Raw genomic sequence first — 17,493 nt, forward strand, 5'->3', positions numbered from 1 at the left:
CAGAGGTCAATTATCTCCTCAGGGATAGACTCACACAGAGAGAGAGACAATGGAAAGCCCACCAGACCTTGTATACTCTCCAGATACAGTGGATTATAGAGGTAGTAGCTCTTCCCACCAATTCAAGGAGTGTATGCTCCACCTTTCTTGGTGATGACATCCTTGCAAAGACGACTTCTCCCTCAGATGGTCATTTGATGAGCATAAATAAGCCTAATGTGTGTACGATTATCTGGAAGGGGCTGAGCATTTCCTCCAGGGTGGCCATCCTTGGACAGTGGCCCTTCTCAACTAAGACTCTGCCTACCAACTCAGATCCTATTGATAGATTTCCCTCTGGGAATCCTGGTATCCTTGCTGATGAGTGTCTGTTTACCACCTTCATTAGAGATACTGATATCACAGAAGAGCTATTGACAAAAGCTGCCCCACCCAGGCTGCCATCTGTCATTGTGAGTGGACTGATTCTGTTAAACTTGGCATTCTGAAGGGCAGACCTCCCCTCCCAGATCTGCAGACCTTCCTTCTGGATATTTTTTTTCCTGCTCACCTGTGTTCTCTGCTCTCAGAGGCAGGGGTTGGTCTGATTTTTTCCCAGCTTTACTGAGATATAATTGATATATGACATTGCATAAGTTTAAGGTGTACAACGTAGTGATTTTATATATGTATATGTTACAAAATGATTACCACAATAAGGTTAGTTTAGACATTTATCACCTTACATAGTTTTAGTTTTGTGTGTGTCATCAGAATTTTTAAATCTACTCTCTTAGGAACTTTAAAATATACAATACAACATTGTCAACCGCAGATAATAGGATTGGGTTCTATTTTTATCAAGATGAAAAAAAAATCAGTAGATAGAGTATCAAAGGATCTACCTCTTTCGTTAATTCCTTGCATGATCTTGGACAAGCCTCTGCCCTCATCTGGGTCTCCTGTCTCCCACTGACACCTACAATTCTGCGATTCTGGGACTAAGAGTCCCAGAGGCAAGAGCAAGAAAGTAGGCATTTCTTCACTGGGAAAGTTTCAACTGAAGGAGAGGGAGGAGGAGGAGAAGAAGGAGGAGAAGGAAAAAAGAGGAGAAGGAGGATGACGAGGAGAAGGAGGAGAAGAAAGAGAAGAGGGAAATATCCAAAAGTTGTCACCACCATTTATTTGATCTTGCTTTGCCAGGTGAGCTTGGTGAGCATTGTGAAGGCAATCTTACTAAATCCTCCAATAATCCTAGGTGGTAGGCACTACTTTTGTTCTTATTTTTCAGATGAGAAAACTGAGCCTCAGAGGTGTCAAGTAACTTGCCCAAGCTCACAGAGTTAATATGTTGGGACACAATCACAGATCTCTCTCTGTCTTTGGAGTCCATTTCCCTCTGCTTTTGGGAAGCCTGGAACTCAGAAACAGTAGTGGGTCTGATCCAGCTGTGCTCTTAGGACCAACTGTCTTTTTCAAATGTGCCTTCCTTTAGCCACCAGCATCATTGCTATTTAAGGTTTTCAATGAACTTCCCTATTTTCTCCTTACTCTGTCTTATTCAGCAAAATGACTGACTGAATGTTTCTTATGATACAAATTTAATTTCCATTTAGAAATGAAAGTACTTATCTCTCTACTTTGATTTTTTCAAGCCCAAAGAATTTTTCCCTCTTTTCTTGGGAGTCCAGAAATAAGCTAAAATTTATTTAAAGTTTTATGATTCAGCAGTTGCAATGAGGTTCAAGTGATAACGAACAAACCTGTGGATAGCCTGAAGAGAATATGCCCCTCTGTTAGTTGTTTGAGCCAATGTTCCAGAAGAGTCTTCCCACCCATTCTGCTCCTAATGCATTTCAGTATTCACATGCTTTTCTTACATCTTAAGATCCCCATGCTCTCATATACCCCCTTTACATATGCCATTCACTGAGCCTAGAATGCCATCTCCTCCATTGTCAGGAGAGCTCCTTACCCTTAAAGACTCAGGTCTGACTGCTCCTCTGTGACCAATTAATGCACTTCTCTGTTCTGCACCTGAATGTTAAATCAAGGCAGGCAGAGGCCTTACTCATCTTTGGAACCACTCTGGATCTGAGCCCACATAATGCATATAATTTTTGTGCAATAATGATTTCATAATAATTTTGTGTGTATGTGTCCAAAGCCAAACATTTCCTGTGCCTTCATCCCAGTGACCCCCATGATGAATAATCTATCCAAAGGAAATCATTGAAGAGGAGAAAAGGAATTACACAGACATAAGTACTGTAATATGTATTTGTTAAATATTGGAAACAAGTTTATCAAAGGATAATGGTGAGTAAATTACAGTACTTGATATTGATGGAACATAATTCATTCTCTCGTTTAAACCAACTTACTGACTTTGCCAAGAGGGTGTCAGAAATACAGCGGTGAGTCAGTTGCCTTCAATGAGTACACAACCTGACAGAGCCTTCTAAAGCCATCATTAAAAACTATACAGAAACGGAACTATTTGTGGTCTAATGTTAAGAGAAAAATAGCAGATTACAAAACATTCTGTACATGATGCTTTCAACTCTAAACGTGAAAGTGTGAACAAGTTCTGGGTGGAAAAATGAAGGTATTACATGCTTAGGTTATAGGTGACATTCTCTTTAGCATTACAATTGTTTTTCAAGCTCTAAAGTATTAGAACAACCCAGATGTCTACTGAAAAGGGGAGAAAGCTGCTCCTGGGACCCTGGCTCTCCAGGTTGGTAGTGGCATGAATGATGGAGGTTCTCTCCAGATGGGAAGGGGCTTGCCACAAGGCAATTGGAAAGAACATTCAAGGCAGTCTGGAGGGCTGGGTCAGGGAGGACCATCAACTTATATATCCAGGACTGTCCATTGAGTGCCACTGTAGGAACCAGCCTCCTCTGTATCTGAGCTCCCTCGAATAACACAGCCAAGTCTGCCAACACTGCCCCTTAAGCACTGTGCCAGATAGAGGGGAAAGCTGAAGTCTGGGAACCAGATAAGAGGGATACGACCTGCAAGAGTTGGTGGCTGGCTCCTCATGCTGGGAAGGATGCTCCTTATGTGAAAAGTACCTCTATCTCCATTCTGCAGATGAGGAAGCTGAAGCTGTCTTCAAGCTACTACTCAGTGGGCCAAGTGTTGAGCTGGGAATGGAAGCCATCCCTTCTTAGTTTGGGCCAGGGTTCTTTCTATTTATCTTCCTGGGTCTGGAAGCAGGTGATGATGCATATGGCTGGATGGAAGAGACCTGGCTGGCTGAGAGGAGGGATTCTTTCAGAAAGGGGAAGAAATGGGAAATCTGTTGGTGGGACTGCATGATGGAGGATCTCAAATTTGATGCAGTAGGCACTGGGCAACCATTGTAAGTTTGGGGGCATGATAGAAAGGGGTTTCAGGGAAAGGAGATTGGCAAGGTGTGCTGGCTGGTGTGATCAGTGAGGAGGTTGGCCCAGACATATAGGTTAATGGACAGCTCTTGTTCTATCAGATCAAAAAAGCACCCAGCCCTCCAGCTTCTTGGAACTATGTCTCTCTGCACTTTTAACCATGAGATTGGAATGGAAGCTGCCATATTATCTATTCTCCCTGCATAGATACAATCTGGTCTGGGGATGGACATCTGATTCAGACTTGGCCAATGAAAACCCTTCCCTGGGAATTTTAACCTTGGGACCAGAGAGGGATGGGTCTCAGTGTCTCATTATTGGCTAAGCTGTGTCACCACTCAGAGAGCCGAGAGCCAGAGAGAGGAAATTCTTGCTGGACTCAAGCCCTAGTTTCTACTTTGAGGGCACAGCCACTCTCTTGCGCAAGCCACCATATGAATAATACTCCCCACCTCCTCTTTCATTAAGGTAGTCTGAGTTAAATTTTTATCATTTGTAAACAAAAAGCCCTGGCATTTGCAGTTGGCATTCTTACATTCTCAAAAATGCTTTGGGGTTGTTTTGGGGCATTCAGTTCATCAAGAGATAAGACTTTGGGTATTCCTTCTTTCAGAGAAGGATGGACCCATCTCCATCACTGGTGTGGTAGGTAAAATTGCTGCTCAAAATGCTTTCCCGCCTGCTCATTTGTGATTCAGTTGGGGAGAAACTGACGTGGACAGGATGGCCACACAGGACAGCCAGACATTTCCGATATAAGTGGTTAAGGTATCTTCTGAACTTCTCTCCAGCAAATGCGTAGATAAATGGATTGAGGCAACAGTGGATAAATGCAATTGTCTCGGTCACACTGAGGGCCAACCTCAGATCCCTCTTCATGTCACAACTGGGAAAGAAGTTATAGAGATTAAGAGTCTCTAAGAAAATCATGATATTGTAGGGTGTCCAGAAGAGGAAAAACATGATGACCACCAGAAAGATCAGTTTGATGGCTTTGGCTTTCTTATGGTTCTTACAGGAAAACAGTGTCCGCATGATTCTGAAGTAACAGTAACTCATAATGAGCACGGGTAGCAAGAAGCCAAGCAAATTTGCCTCCACGTTGCGGAGCACAGGCCAGAGATCCTGCAGGACCTCAGGGTAGTCACCGAGGCATTCATTTTCTCTTTGTTTTGTGAACATGAACTGAGGTGCTGCCACCAAGATGGCTGCCGCCCAGACACCTAGGCTGATAGTGACACCATGCTGCATGGTCCGGTTGTGCATGGAGTTGGCAGCTAGGACAATGGCCAGGTACCTATCAATGCTGATGACAGTGATAAAGAATATGCCTCCAAAAAAGCCAATGAAGAAGAAGGCGGTGGTGAGTTTGCACACAGCATTGTGAAGGCCTTGTTCACTTATTAGGTAGTGAGTCCAGAAGGGTAAGGTGGCTACAAAGAGCAGATCAGACAAGGCCAAGTTCAGGAGGTAAATGTCAGTGATACTCTTGGGCTTCTGGCTATTGGTGAGGGCAAACACCACCAGCAAATTTCCCAGCAGGCCAAAGGCAAAGACAAGGGAGTAGAGTATGGACAGGAAGACGGTCCCAAAGGCCACGATGTTCCCCATATCACAGGCTTCAGCAGACTCATCGTACTCAAAGTCTTCCAAAATTGATTCAGGGGAGTGTGTGGGCATGGTGAGGGCCTGGATCAGAAAGGAAAACAAGTAACAGCATTAATTCTCAGAGAAACAAAGTTGGGATTCTGTCTGGTCCCACATATAAGCAGGCTGGAAGAAACAAATATTGGTTGGATGCCTAATGAATGACACTTCTCAATGTCACACATGTCATTTTGTTTAATCTCCACAACAGACTTTTGATGGAAGCTGCAATAGATTTCTCTGACAGAAGAGGAAATCAGGTCTCTGAGAGATTCAGAGACTTGCCCAGACCTACACAGTGAATGGCTCAGCTAGCATTTGAATCTAGACCTTTTGAAGCTTGAGACAGATCTTTTCTTATTTGATTTTCAAACAACTATCCAGAAGGCTGACCAGTGTGTGGATAACGGGAGAGAGAACTATGGGTATGGCTAAGAGGTGATACAGCCATAATTCCCATGTCTAGTCCAAAGTTCCTTGAAACAATTCTCCACCTCCCCTACCCTCTGGATCCCAATTTCTCCTGCAGGAGACAGACTAAAGAGAGAGGTCTCAGACACTCTTCAGACACACAGAGCCCTGAGCAGACCTGTACCCAGAAGCCCCTCATCTTTGTTTTTGAGAGCTCTTTCTCTTTTTCTTCCTCTTGGAACCAACAGGTCCTTCTCTTCCTTAAGGGATAAGACACAGAGTTGTACACTCTAGAGTGACCACCTGTTCTCGGTTTGCCCTGGACTTTCCTGATTTTAGCATCAAAAGTTGGAAACCCGTCAGTTCTAAGCAGACAGCCATGGATGACCATCCCACAAATTCAAATGAAGAGGAGTGTCGCCATTGCCTTCAGAGGGCCTCTGCTGTTATGAAAGGAATGCCTGATCCTGTATGGACCTGTTGTACTGGGTCCAGGTGGCTAATTCATCCCATAATTACCAGCCCTGCACTCACTGTGCCCTAGTGATTCATAAGAATTTTGTTCTTTCAGGACAAAAATTAAAAGAGAAGATATTTCTGCACAGGTTGAGAAGTAACACTTGTCCCCTTCTCTCTTCAGCTCTTCAGCCAGGACTCGCTTGTCACTCTAGAGGCAACAAGGGCAATCCTTTCACTCTGGCCCACTGGGGCCTCCTCCTCATTCTTGTGATGCCCCATACAGGCATCCCTGAGAACCCCCAAGTATGTTCAGAGCATACCTCCTGATTGTCACTGCCTCCCTCTCCACCACAACTAAAAACAAAATTCACACCTCTTTAACCAATGGAGTTCCCACACCCCACTGCATCCTTTTCATAGTGGTTTTACCAAGACTGTGTCTCTGCCAAGGTGAGTGTCCACCCTCCCAGCCAGGGCTTTGCTACTCCCTTCCCAGCCTCTGCATTGTGTTCTGGCCCATCTCTGCATCGTCCCCAGAGTCTTCCAGGAAAAAGTGGGTTAAGCCTTTCTGACTTGGGCGTCTCAGGCTGGGATGGACTTCTCAACCCCCAGGGAGGGTGTATGCTTTCTTTGCCTTAAGCTGCAATGCCCTTTTCTCAGAGATGAAACCCTGGCTGTGACCTTAATCAATAATATTCAGTTAACATAAAATGGCTGATATACTGCCCCTTTTGAGATACACAATGTCAGTTTCAAGCTGAGATATGGGGAGATGGGGAAATTCCTACTCCATGCAGGTAGCTTATGTTAGCGGCACATCTTCCCAGACACACAGCTTTGTGAGAGTGGAAATTGTCAAGCCCTCAGTGATCGTAAGTTTAGGAACCTAGAGCTACCATCCTTTTCCTCCTTCTATTTTCCCCAGTGAAAGAGCTGGCACAGTTGGCCTTGAGAGGAGGCCAAGGATAAGGAAGATTGTGTGGTATCTTAGTGCTCAGTGCTCAGGACTGTGCTCAGTCCTGTGGCTCAGGAACATTGTGCTGGTGCATTGGATTGATTTTGCCAAATCTGCATGATATAGGTTTAATTTCCACTCTGGGCACCATGGCTCATACACAGGGACCTCCTCTAAATCTTCCAGCGTGTGTCCCTGGGTCACTGAGGAGGGAGAACAGACAGGTGGGCAGACTCGGGCTCTCCTGAGGCTGAATCTCATGTCTGTTTCTCCAGCCAAGTGACCTTGGGTGAACTTGGAACCTCTGAGTCTGACGTTCCTTATCTGCAAGACTGCAACTCATTCTCATGTCTGTGCTCAGTGCTATTCTGAGGAGCGCACCTGGCATGGTGTGTTACATATAGCAGGCTCTTAATAAATGCAATTGGCAAGGAAGCAGAAGCACTTTGGACCTTTGCAATCATCCAGGTTTCCTGTGAACTCTTGTATTATGGCTCACTCCCACCCTAGGCATTGGTCTGTAAAGTTGGTTTTATTTTTTTTCCTGAAATAAAAAATATTTTCTTTTCAGATTTTTTTGGGGGTATGGGGGAGGAAGGGAGTAAAGAATACTTTTACTGAGTTTTCACTCAGCTGTCAGGTTCATTGCTAAACACACATTACTTATTTTGGGAAAAAATTCATTAATTGACTTGAAATTTAAAAAAGTAAACATACACAAAAATATGAGTTATATGAAAAATTAAAATAAATAAACAAGCAAATAGTTGAATAGTTGAATATGATAACCAGCACATAGTGCATGCTCAATAAATGGTAGCCAACACGTAACAGTATACTTACCTCTACTTTATGGGCAAGTAGATGCACTCAGAGAGGGTGAGTAACTTGCTCAATGCCACACAGCTGGCGTGTGGCAGGGCTGCCATTTGGGCCCACGTGTGGCCAGCCTATCTGCCCTGCCTGCTTTCGACTGGGAGTTCCTGAGGGAGGAACAGGATCTTCTTCAGCTCTGCAGACTAGTATTTGACAGAGAGGGAGAGGCCTAGCACCAAGCAAATGCCACAGGAATATTTGCAGGAGGCTAAATACTGTCTCCTAAACTTTCATTCCCAATTGTTCTGTGGGAGAAATAGTGACAGTGGCCTTTTGATTGTCTAGTTCCCAGAGGTGCCCACAGGGCCCCTGAGTGTCCTTTCTGATCCCAGGCCAGGGACCCTTGTTTGAACTCCTAGTGCTTAGTGGACGCCTAGTGTGTTGAATAAAGGAATGAGTGAGTGAGCAAATGAATGAATAGAAGACATAGAGAAGCAGAAGTCACTTTCGCCACACTGCAGAACCCTTGGAGACAAGCACAGACCCACCAGCTCTCCAGGGTCAGAAATCACAGCTTGCCGTGACAAAACGCTCTTCCATGCCAGCATCAGGGCCCAGCTATGCCTCACTGCATGGCTGGGAGTGGCCCAGGCTTCTATGTAGTCTGAGCCCACCACCAGTTTGAACCCAGCTTTGCTGGTTAAGAAGCCTAGAGCATGCGAGGGCACCATTTACAACAGAAACCTGATGTCCAGGAAGGATGTCACTGAATTATTCCACTGAACTTGACAGACTGATCAAGAGAAGGACCTTTTTAGGAAGGGTAGGCCTGAGCTTATTATTCCTCTTATTATTCCTGGATCCTCTGAGATGTCCCATGACTGGGAGACAAGCCTAATGATGGGGCCTCCTGGCAATAGACGGGAGCAGGGCCAGTCCTTGACAGTGGGCTTCTGGGCAGGCTGAACAGCCACCAGGGATCTGATTGGCTGGACACAGGCATTCCTGGCCCCTGAGGACAGCAGGAACCAAGTGCAGGGATCCAAGGAGATAAGCCTTCTTTGCAAGGCCTCCTCAGCCTAGTCTCCTACAGATGGGACTGTGAGACGAGAGATGCGTGCGGGACAAGCTAAATGGTGTTGAACTGCAAAAGTCTGAGTTGAGCCCAGACGCAGAGCTCTGAGCGCACATGTGCTGAGCCCAGACGCAGAGCTCTGTGCACACGTGTGTTTCATACTCCAGTAGAAACGACCCTGCTCTGTCAACTTGCTCGCTTGCCTCTGTCTCCGCTCCTTCTCTGCTTCCTCCGGCCCACTTCCTTTTCTCAGGTCTGCTCGTTTATTTTTCAACTGTTTTTGGGTCATCATTTACCCATTGTTTCCAATCAGCTTCCTTGTTCTCTACTTCCCCTTTCATTTATGTGGCCTGCATCCACTTTCCTCTTCTGTTCCACATCCTTTTCAGGCTGCTTCCCCCATCTTTTGGCTTCATATTCTGCTTACTATCTGCTAGACCCCATGCATCTTTCCTTGTTTTGTGTTGGTTGGCTTTTTCTCCTTTGCTCTCTGCTTACGGCTTTTTAGAACCCTGAGTGAAGACCAGGTTTGAGGTTCTGTTGGTTTCTAACACCAAGAAAAGTTTTTCCTTTGCAAAGGAAATTAGAGGATGGTAAAGATTGCTCAAGCCCGGACTCCAACATTCTCCATGGGGGTGACACCATGCTGAGAATGTTCCAGAGCCTGAAGCTATCCTTGGCAAGCCCAGTATGGAAGGGGAGGAGGCTGCCATTCTCGGACACCCCGAGTGCCTCGCTCTGTACACAAGACCCTATTTCTTTCCCTCAACAGCCCTCCATGAGAATGGTTGCCCTTCTTGTGTGACAGAACCAACAGCAGCTAGGAGAGATCAGGACACTCGTCCAAGGAGCAACCGAGCCCATATTTCAGCCCACATGAGCCTCTCCACAGAGACATGCTCCAGGCCTGACACCAGGCTCTTCCTGTTGGAGCAGAAGCCTGAAGCTTATCGCAGACCACTTCTCTAGATCTAGAATGGAGAAATAGTAGACTCAGTCCCCACTGGAAAGAAGATGACCCGTGATGCCAGCCTGAACACTTGTGCTGGGTTTCTCCCCTCTGGACTCAGAACCCATAGGGCTGACCCTGGGGGGAAAGGCTGGTAATTGGGAGATGAAGTGGGGAGATATTCACCTCTCCAGCCATGACTAGGGGATCCTCACTGCCAGACCCCCAGAATATAGCTCTCATCAATGCTGGCAAAGAAAATTGGAACTCTTTTCTCCAGAGAAGAGGCTGAAAGCTGTAGGCTAATATTCTGCCTTCAACTATATGGTGACGCATATCCTTCTCATGATGAGCACTGAGTAATGAATGCAATTGTTGAATCACTATTTGGTACACCGGACACTCATACAACATTGCATAGTAACCATAGTGGAATTAAAATAAAAAGTTAACAAGAAACAGGGCAGGGTGATGCTGTTCTGAGCCATGTGCTTCACAGGGGCCCCACATCCCACTGACAGCTCAGAGACCCTGGGCAGCTCACTCTGACTCTGCCTCAGTTTCCTCATAGGTAACATGAAAGCATCGGACCAGACTGTCCCTAAGGGCCCAGCCAGCTCTGGCATGCTTACATTTTCAACAAGAACCAAGCAGAAGGAAATAGTCTCCAAGCACAACACAAGTCCTGTGTCAGTGAGAGCGTGGCCTAGCGTCAAGGGAAGTGACTGCTCATGAACATGAAACTTCTGGGCTCACAGTCTGCCAGCATTCAGGGGGTTTCTGTTTGGAGACAGAGAGCTGGGGCAGTTGACTCTGGTCCCGACAATTCTTGAGCTTTGCCTTGTCGTAGATAGGAGGCTTTTGGGTCTGAGCCCAAGCCCACAACCCCCGCTGTTTGGGCGCGGGAGTCTTACCAGATCCTGATGGTTTTCCCATGTATAAAGACAGCCAACTTTCTGAGGCACCCTGTGGGATGCAGGGAGAGGTGAGGAGGAGAAGGGAAAGGAGAGGCAGGTTCAGGGGCCCCAAACTGCACACAGAGGAACTCTAAAGGGCCATTTACACCTAGGAGCCCCTCCCCTGTGCAAGTGACCCAAGTGGCTCTCTGTGTCAGCAAGCAGCCCACCTGAGACAACGTGGCCTCACCCACCCACCAGTGTTTGCACCCACCAAAATGGACACCTCAAGTCAAGACCAGCAGTGGGAGAAAACAGCCCTGAGGCTGCTCGATGAGCCAGCCCCTCATCCAAGCCGCAGTGGGTTAGGGTTTGATACACCTACATCTCGTTTCCTCTTCTAAGAACACTAAGCTATTCACTTATCTCTGCCACACTGTGAAATTCTGAAGGGAAATACTTTAGGATTTTAAATTAATTATTAACTAAGCCAATATCTATTATGTCTCTTTTTTTAAAAAGATTTTATTTATTTATTTGACAGAGGGAGAGAGATCACAAGTAGGCAGAGAGGCAGGCAGAGAGAGAAGGGGAAGCAGGCTTTCCGCTGAGCAGAGAGCCCGATGTGGGGCTCCATCCCAGGACCCTGGGAACATGACCTGAGCTGAAGGCAGAGGCTTAACCCACTGAGCCACCCAGGTGCCCCTCTGTTATGTATCTTAACCATATGCTTGTATAAAGACAAATAAAAATTGGGCACCTGGGTGGCTCAGTGGGTTAAAGCCTCTGCCTTCGGCTCAGATCATGATCCTGGGGTCCTGGGATTGAGCCTCACATCAGGCTCTCTGCTCAGGGGGAGCCTGCTTCCCCCTCCTCTCTCTCTCTCTCTCTGCCTGCCTCTCTGCCTACTTGTGATCTCTGTCTGTCAAATAAATAAATAAACTCTTTAAAAAAAAAAAAGGACAAATAAAAATAATATCTAAGAGGCCTACTTCTCCTCCTTGAAAGTAAAGGAAGGGATTCTTTTTTGCTTACTTTGGGATTCTTTCAATGCTTACTTTAGAAAACTTGTCACCGGAAGTACATTCTCCTCTCTCTGAAATGTGGGTTTGTGTCCTTTTGAAAATGTGATCACCTCTTTTGTCAGCTTTATGACCCAGGAATCTTTCTCAAGGACCTGGGGGCCCTCTCTTCGAAAAGTAAACATCAAGAATTAGGGCCCATGGGGCTGGTTCAGTCCCTTAAGCGGCTGACTTCAGCTCAGGTCATGATCTCAGCTCATGGGTTTGAGCTCCATGTCAGGCTCCCTGCTCAGTGGGGAATCTGCTTCTCCCTCTCCCCTCCCCTTGCTTGTGCTCTCTCTCTCTCAAATAAATAAAATCTTAAAAACAAAAAACAACAAAAAAAAAAACAACGAATTAGCGCCCCTGTCACCCAGTTTCTGTGGAAGGGTAGGATACTAACTTGAGTAGGTGCTTTGTTCCAAGCTGCAAAGATACCTCTCATCATAAAGATATGAGTCTATTTTTTCTCTGGATGAAGCTAGTCAGCTAGCACAGATGGTCATCCCAGTTCCCATGGTAAAGTTAGGATGACTGTGTGTGACTGTCGAGTTCTCTCATGTGAGGACTAGGTATGTGTCTCTCATGTTATGGATTGTATCTGCTTGGCTGTACGAAAAGGTGAGGTTTTTTTTGTTTTTTTGTTTTTTTTTTACCCCATCTCTGCAATCTCTTAGCAGATTGTCTGAGATGTGCACCACATTCTGGTTTCATACCTCATTAATAATAAAAGTGTTTTCCTTCTCTATTATCTCTGTGAGAGTCTTTTCTGGATTGGAGATCTTACTTTTAATTTTATTTCCTCAACGCTAGGCACTGTACTCCATTTGGTGGAGGTAAGAATGGCTAAGATACAGGCTCCAAGTTACTGTTAATGTGCAGTAGCAGAATATAAGAAAAGTTAGGGGAAACCAAAGGATTGTATCATTTCAGCTGAGTCTTAAAGCTGGGGGGATCTTCCAGATAGACAAATGTGGTGGTGGGAAGCAGGGATGGGGGTATTGAAGCCAAAGGCACTGAGAGTCTAAACACAGGGATGTATCCCAGGACCAGGGCTCCGCAAAGGGAGTGTGAGGGAATATACTAGAAACAGACAGAGGTGAGGATGGTGGGAATAGAAGTGGCTGGCATGCTCCTGGAGTCTTCACAGAAGTCAAGTTTAGTCTGTGTGGAAGGTTCAGGAAAAGATGCAGAGAAACGACTGAGAAGGCAGAAGAGAGGTGAACAGAGGGCCCTCAGATTCCACTCTAAGAAACTGTAGGAAAATTATAGGACTTTGAAAGAGGGGGGGAATTACTGCCCTGTGCTAGTGTCCTGGCTAGCATACCTTTCAGAGCTACCTCCCCCTTTCATTGTTTGGCCAGTACACAGCTCTGTAAGTTTGGGAGACTGATAGCAATGCGATGATCTTGTTTGCAGAAATAGAAACTGTCTGGTGGAAACGTGCCTGATAATTACCTGTGGTTAGGTACCAGTTTTGCTTGAGTCTGTACATTTCTAGAAGTTTTACATCCAGGCTGGTGTCTGCTCATTGCCATTGCTGAATAGGCAGGCACCGTGTGAATGTTCCACGGTCATCTCCTCCACTGTCAATGCACCCCTGGGTAGCTGTGGACAGCACCGTCATGAACATTTGTACATGCGCATCTACATCTCCCACAGCATGGGATGCATTTTTAAAATGCAGATCCCAAAAAAGACCTACTGTGTGAATCCATGCCTCTGATGGTAAAAAACAGGCAACGATAATGCTTATTGTTTAGGGATGCGTATCTAGGTGGTAGAATTCTAAGGATGGGAGGGCAGTCAGGAAGGGACATAAAGGAGGCTGCTGGGGGCCAGCCTGGGTTTCTCCTGTAGCCTGGTTGATGGTTTGGTGGAAGTTGATTTATAAGGTGTTAACCTGCACACTGTTCTTTGAGTGTGCTGTATTTTCATAGTGAGCATAGGTTTAAGGAAAAGGGCAAAGAGGGCCTGCAAATTTTTTTTTATTTTAATATTTAAAGATAGGTGCCTGGGTGGCTCAGTCAGTTGATTTTGGCTCAGGTCATGATCTTGGGGTTGTGAGATTGAGACCCACGTCAGGCTCTGCTCTCAGTGCGGAGTCTCTCTCTCTCAAATAAAAACAAGTAAATAAATAAATAAAGTCCTTGGGGCACCTGGGTGGCTCAGTGGGTTAAAGCCTCTGCCTTCAGCTCAGGTCATGATCTCAGGGTCCTGGGATCAAGCCCCGCATCGGGCTTTCTGCTCAGTGGGGAGCCTGCTTCCTCCTCTCTCTCTCTGCCTGCCTCTCTGCCTGCTTGTGATCTCTGTCTGTCAAATAAATGGATAAAATCTTTTAAAATAAATAAATAAATAAAATCTTTTAAAATATGTATTTATAGAGATGTGCTATAGGCTTTCCTCCCTGCAAAGATACATAACCCAGTAGAGTTGCTCTTTGGCCAGATCAGAAGAGGGGGTGGTTGAGGCCCGACTGTGGCACCCCCTGGGATAACCAGGGCATTCTGAGTCTCCACCAAGGGCAGGGAGTATCAGGACTCGGCTGGAAGCCCCAGCTTCGGTGCTGCTGGGCAGTCGGTGAGGCAAGTCCTGGGAATCCCTGGACTGTGCTGCTGGGAATCCGAGCAAGTTCCCAGAAAAGCCAGCAGAGAACCTGGCCTTATGCCACTCTGGGCTCTACCTCCTCCTAACAGTGACCTGTTGTAGGACAGCGGGAGATCCCGTCCCTGTCCAGCTCCGCTGCTGTGGGTGCTGACTCTGGCCATCTTCAAGGGGGAGATCTTGGGGCCTGAGTAAAACAGGGGTAGCCAAGGACTCTGTTCCAGGTCAGAGGTCAGGTCGGGGATTGGGTAAGCTGAAGGGAGGTCTTTGAGGCCAGGACCATACATGATATTGCTGCCTTTCCACAGCCCGGCCAGGGTGGGAATGAGGGGTCTCCTGGAAGGGGGTGGGGTAAGGAATGGAAGCTGGTTCTGACCTGGCTGGGGTCTGGCATACCCCTTCTCCCTGCCCCTCACAACCTCATTTGAACGTCATTAGTAGTCTTAAGGTGCACAAACCTGATCTTCAGCTTCCCACAATGACAACACATATTGTTTACTGAGCACCAGATATGGCCAGACAGTGTGGTCAGAACTGTACACACTTTGTCCTTAATACTCACAGATACACAACCTATTCCTGACTTGGCTTCATCGACGATCAACTCATGGCCAGTATTCATGTTAAAGCAATGCCCGAGGCTCAGCAAGGCAAGGGCCGAGCCAGAGCTTCATTATAAGCAAAGCCGCCTCTCCCACCCACAGAGAGAGTGACAGTTGTGGAGCCTGGCTTCGGGGATGGTCAGCATGGGGCTGACACGCCGTTGGAGCTCCCTTCTGGGGGTATGAGCAAGAGCCACATCCTGCCCGGCTCTTGAAACGTGTGAAATGAAGCCAAGCTAAGAGGCAAGCAAATCCAAACCTGTGCACGTACACATGAATACGCACACATGCACACACTCACACAGGGGTGCCCAGTTGTCACGTGGCTCCTCTTACAGAGCCCAGTCCCCTCCCAGGCACTCCCAGGCATGGGGTGAGCTGCCCCCATGCAACCCTGGAAGCCCGCAGAAGCTTCGTGGGCTTTCTTTGTTTTTTTCCTTTTGTCCTTTCTTTTTTTTTACCCCTTCCTTCCTTCTCTTTCTTTTCTTCCTTCCTTCCTTTCTTTTGTTTTCCTTCCTTCCTTTCTTCCTTTTCTTTCTTTCTCTTCTGATTCTATTTATTTATTTGAGAGAGGAGAGAGAGAGAGCACACTGAGCAGGGGCAGCAACAGATGGGGAGGGAGAGGGACAAGCAGACTGCGCTGAATTTGGAGCCCAACGCTAGGCTGGATCTCAGCATCCTGAGATATGATCTGGGTCCAAACCAAGAGTCAGAGGCTCAAACAACTGAACCATGGGTGGGGAGGCATCAGGGGAAACTTTCTAGTCTGTTTCTCAGACAATCCAGTCTTTTTTTCTCCTTTAGGTTCAACTTTTCTACCGTGAGTTTTCTACCTGAAGTATTTGAAAAAGAAAATAGCCTTTTTGCGGGGAGAGGAAATCCTAAAACTCCCTGGCCTTTCTCTGAGTGCGGCTGAGAACCTCCAGAGCAGAGACCGCAGAATCTGTGAGGCCAAGATGGCCGGATAAAGGTCAAGCAAGGAGAAATGACAGGTCTCATCAGTCCTCGCCTGGGACCTCCATGTAGTTCCTCCTCTGGTGCACCCATGAGTGCACACCATTTCTGAGCATGTGTCTGCTCAGAATCCCTGAGACTGTTTTCCCACAACACAAACCCTCTGAGCCCGAGTCCTCACAATGATTATAACAGCATATATTAATAGTGAACATCGAATTTGTGTTGGCAATTTATTCATTGAAATAGTTGTCATTGTAAATGCAGTAGGTGCTCTTTATAACAAGTGTAGGTGGCACCAAAAAAAAAAAAAAAAAAAAAAAACCCACCACCAACAATAATAAAGGGAAAAAGAGAAACAACACAGAAGCAAATGATCTACCATCCAACGTCCCAGAATCAAACACAGCTGGCTTTCACCCGTTCCCGTGCAATGGCACTTCATGTTTTTATATTTATATCAAGTGTAATTATATTTATATGTAAGATGGAAGTGCTATATTAAACATTTTTTATTATAAAAAGTTCAAACATACATAAAAGCAGAGAGCACCCCCAAACACGCCCCACACAGCTCCAATTAGCAGCTCATGGTCCCGATTTCATCTATTCCCCACTCCATGCTCTGCTAGATTATTTCAAAATAAATCCAGGTGTCGTACCATTTCACCCATGAACAGGTAAGTGTGGGTCTCCAAAAGGATAAGAACTCTTTTTAAACAAAATAATAACTTTGTTACTATTTCTCACTTTAAGAAGTTACAAAATCCTCACTCTCACCCGTATCCAATTTTAAATGATGCTTCTTTCAGGTAATACCTACCCATGAGCAGTTCTCCATGCCCCTAACATGTAATCACCGATGTTTCTAAAGGTATTTTGCATCGAACAATCACCGATGGTCTCATCACCCGCTGCCTGCCACCCCTCAAGCCCCTTGGACGTTAGGCTGCAACAGCTTTGGGGAAATGGTCTCTCTTAGCGTGGAAAGCAAACCAGCATCCATACCCACCGTGATCTCTGGCCACCATGCCCCGCCTCGCGAGCCCACAGGTGCTGGCAAGTTTTCTGCTCCTACCTGGGCAGGGCCTGGGAAGGAAACCTCCGGACGTGACAATCAACCACTCGGTCCCACAGTCCCTGCCTCTGTCACAGAGTATTTCCTTTTCCCTCCCTCTGAGGGCATCTTTATTTGCAAAGTTAGCCAATAGTAGCGGGTTTCCTGTGAGGTAGACTATCTTTAGATGTTGCCGCAGGCAGGTTCAGAACCTCCCAGGCTGAAGGCCAGCTGATGGCAGGGGGGTTTAAACTCACAAGCCTGGAGGACAGAGCCGGAGGCAGACCCACCAGGCAAGCAACAATGTGGAGGCCGTGTTATTTGCCACCTTTGGGGGAGGGCAGAGAATAGTGCAGTTCTCAGGAGCCACTAACACCCACTGAACCTCAATTTTCCCACCTGTAAAAAGGGGTCCACAGCACTCACCAGGCTGCACTGGGGTGCACAGTAAATGAACTGTAGCTTCTCTCTTCAGAGGACATATTTGGGAGCTTACTAGAAATGCAGCACCTCAGCCCTGCCACTGAATGAGACTCTGCATTTTGATGAAATTCTTAGGAAATTGATCCTAAAATTGATCATAAAATCCTAAATTGATGAATTTTGAGAAGGCTTGGCACAAAAACTTTAGTG

General features: G+C 46.4%; 1 protein-coding gene across 2 annotated transcripts; it reads right to left on the reverse strand.

Moving 5' to 3' along the window:
* Window positions 1-2,241: 2,241 nt before the first annotated feature.
* Window positions 2,242-16,965, reverse strand: CX3CR1 (C-X3-C motif chemokine receptor 1). 2 transcript variants are annotated; one of them, XM_004759315.3, is made up of 2 exons: window positions 16,882-16,965; window positions 2,242-5,063 (listed from the first exon to the last, which is right to left on the reverse strand). In XM_004759315.3, the coding sequence occupies exon 2, from the start codon at window positions 5,052-5,054 to the stop codon at window positions 3,984-3,986; it is 1,071 nt and encodes a 356-aa protein (XP_004759372.1). In that variant the 5' UTR covers window positions 5,055-5,063; window positions 16,882-16,965; the 3' UTR covers window positions 2,242-3,983. The 2 variants fall into 2 exon arrangements, with proteins under 2 accessions (XP_004759372.1, XP_004759373.1); XM_004759316.3 differs by having other exon boundaries at window positions 16,816-16,961.
* Window positions 16,966-17,493: the final 528 nt, after the last annotated feature.

The sequence above is a fragment of the Mustela putorius genome, unplaced genomic scaffold (genome assembly GCF_011764305.1).
Source record: "Mustela putorius furo isolate JIRA1106 unplaced genomic scaffold, ASM1176430v1.1 tig00003834_pilon_pilon_pilon, whole genome shotgun sequence".
In the NCBI taxonomy this organism is placed as follows: domain Eukaryota; kingdom Metazoa; phylum Chordata; class Mammalia; order Carnivora; family Mustelidae; genus Mustela; species Mustela putorius.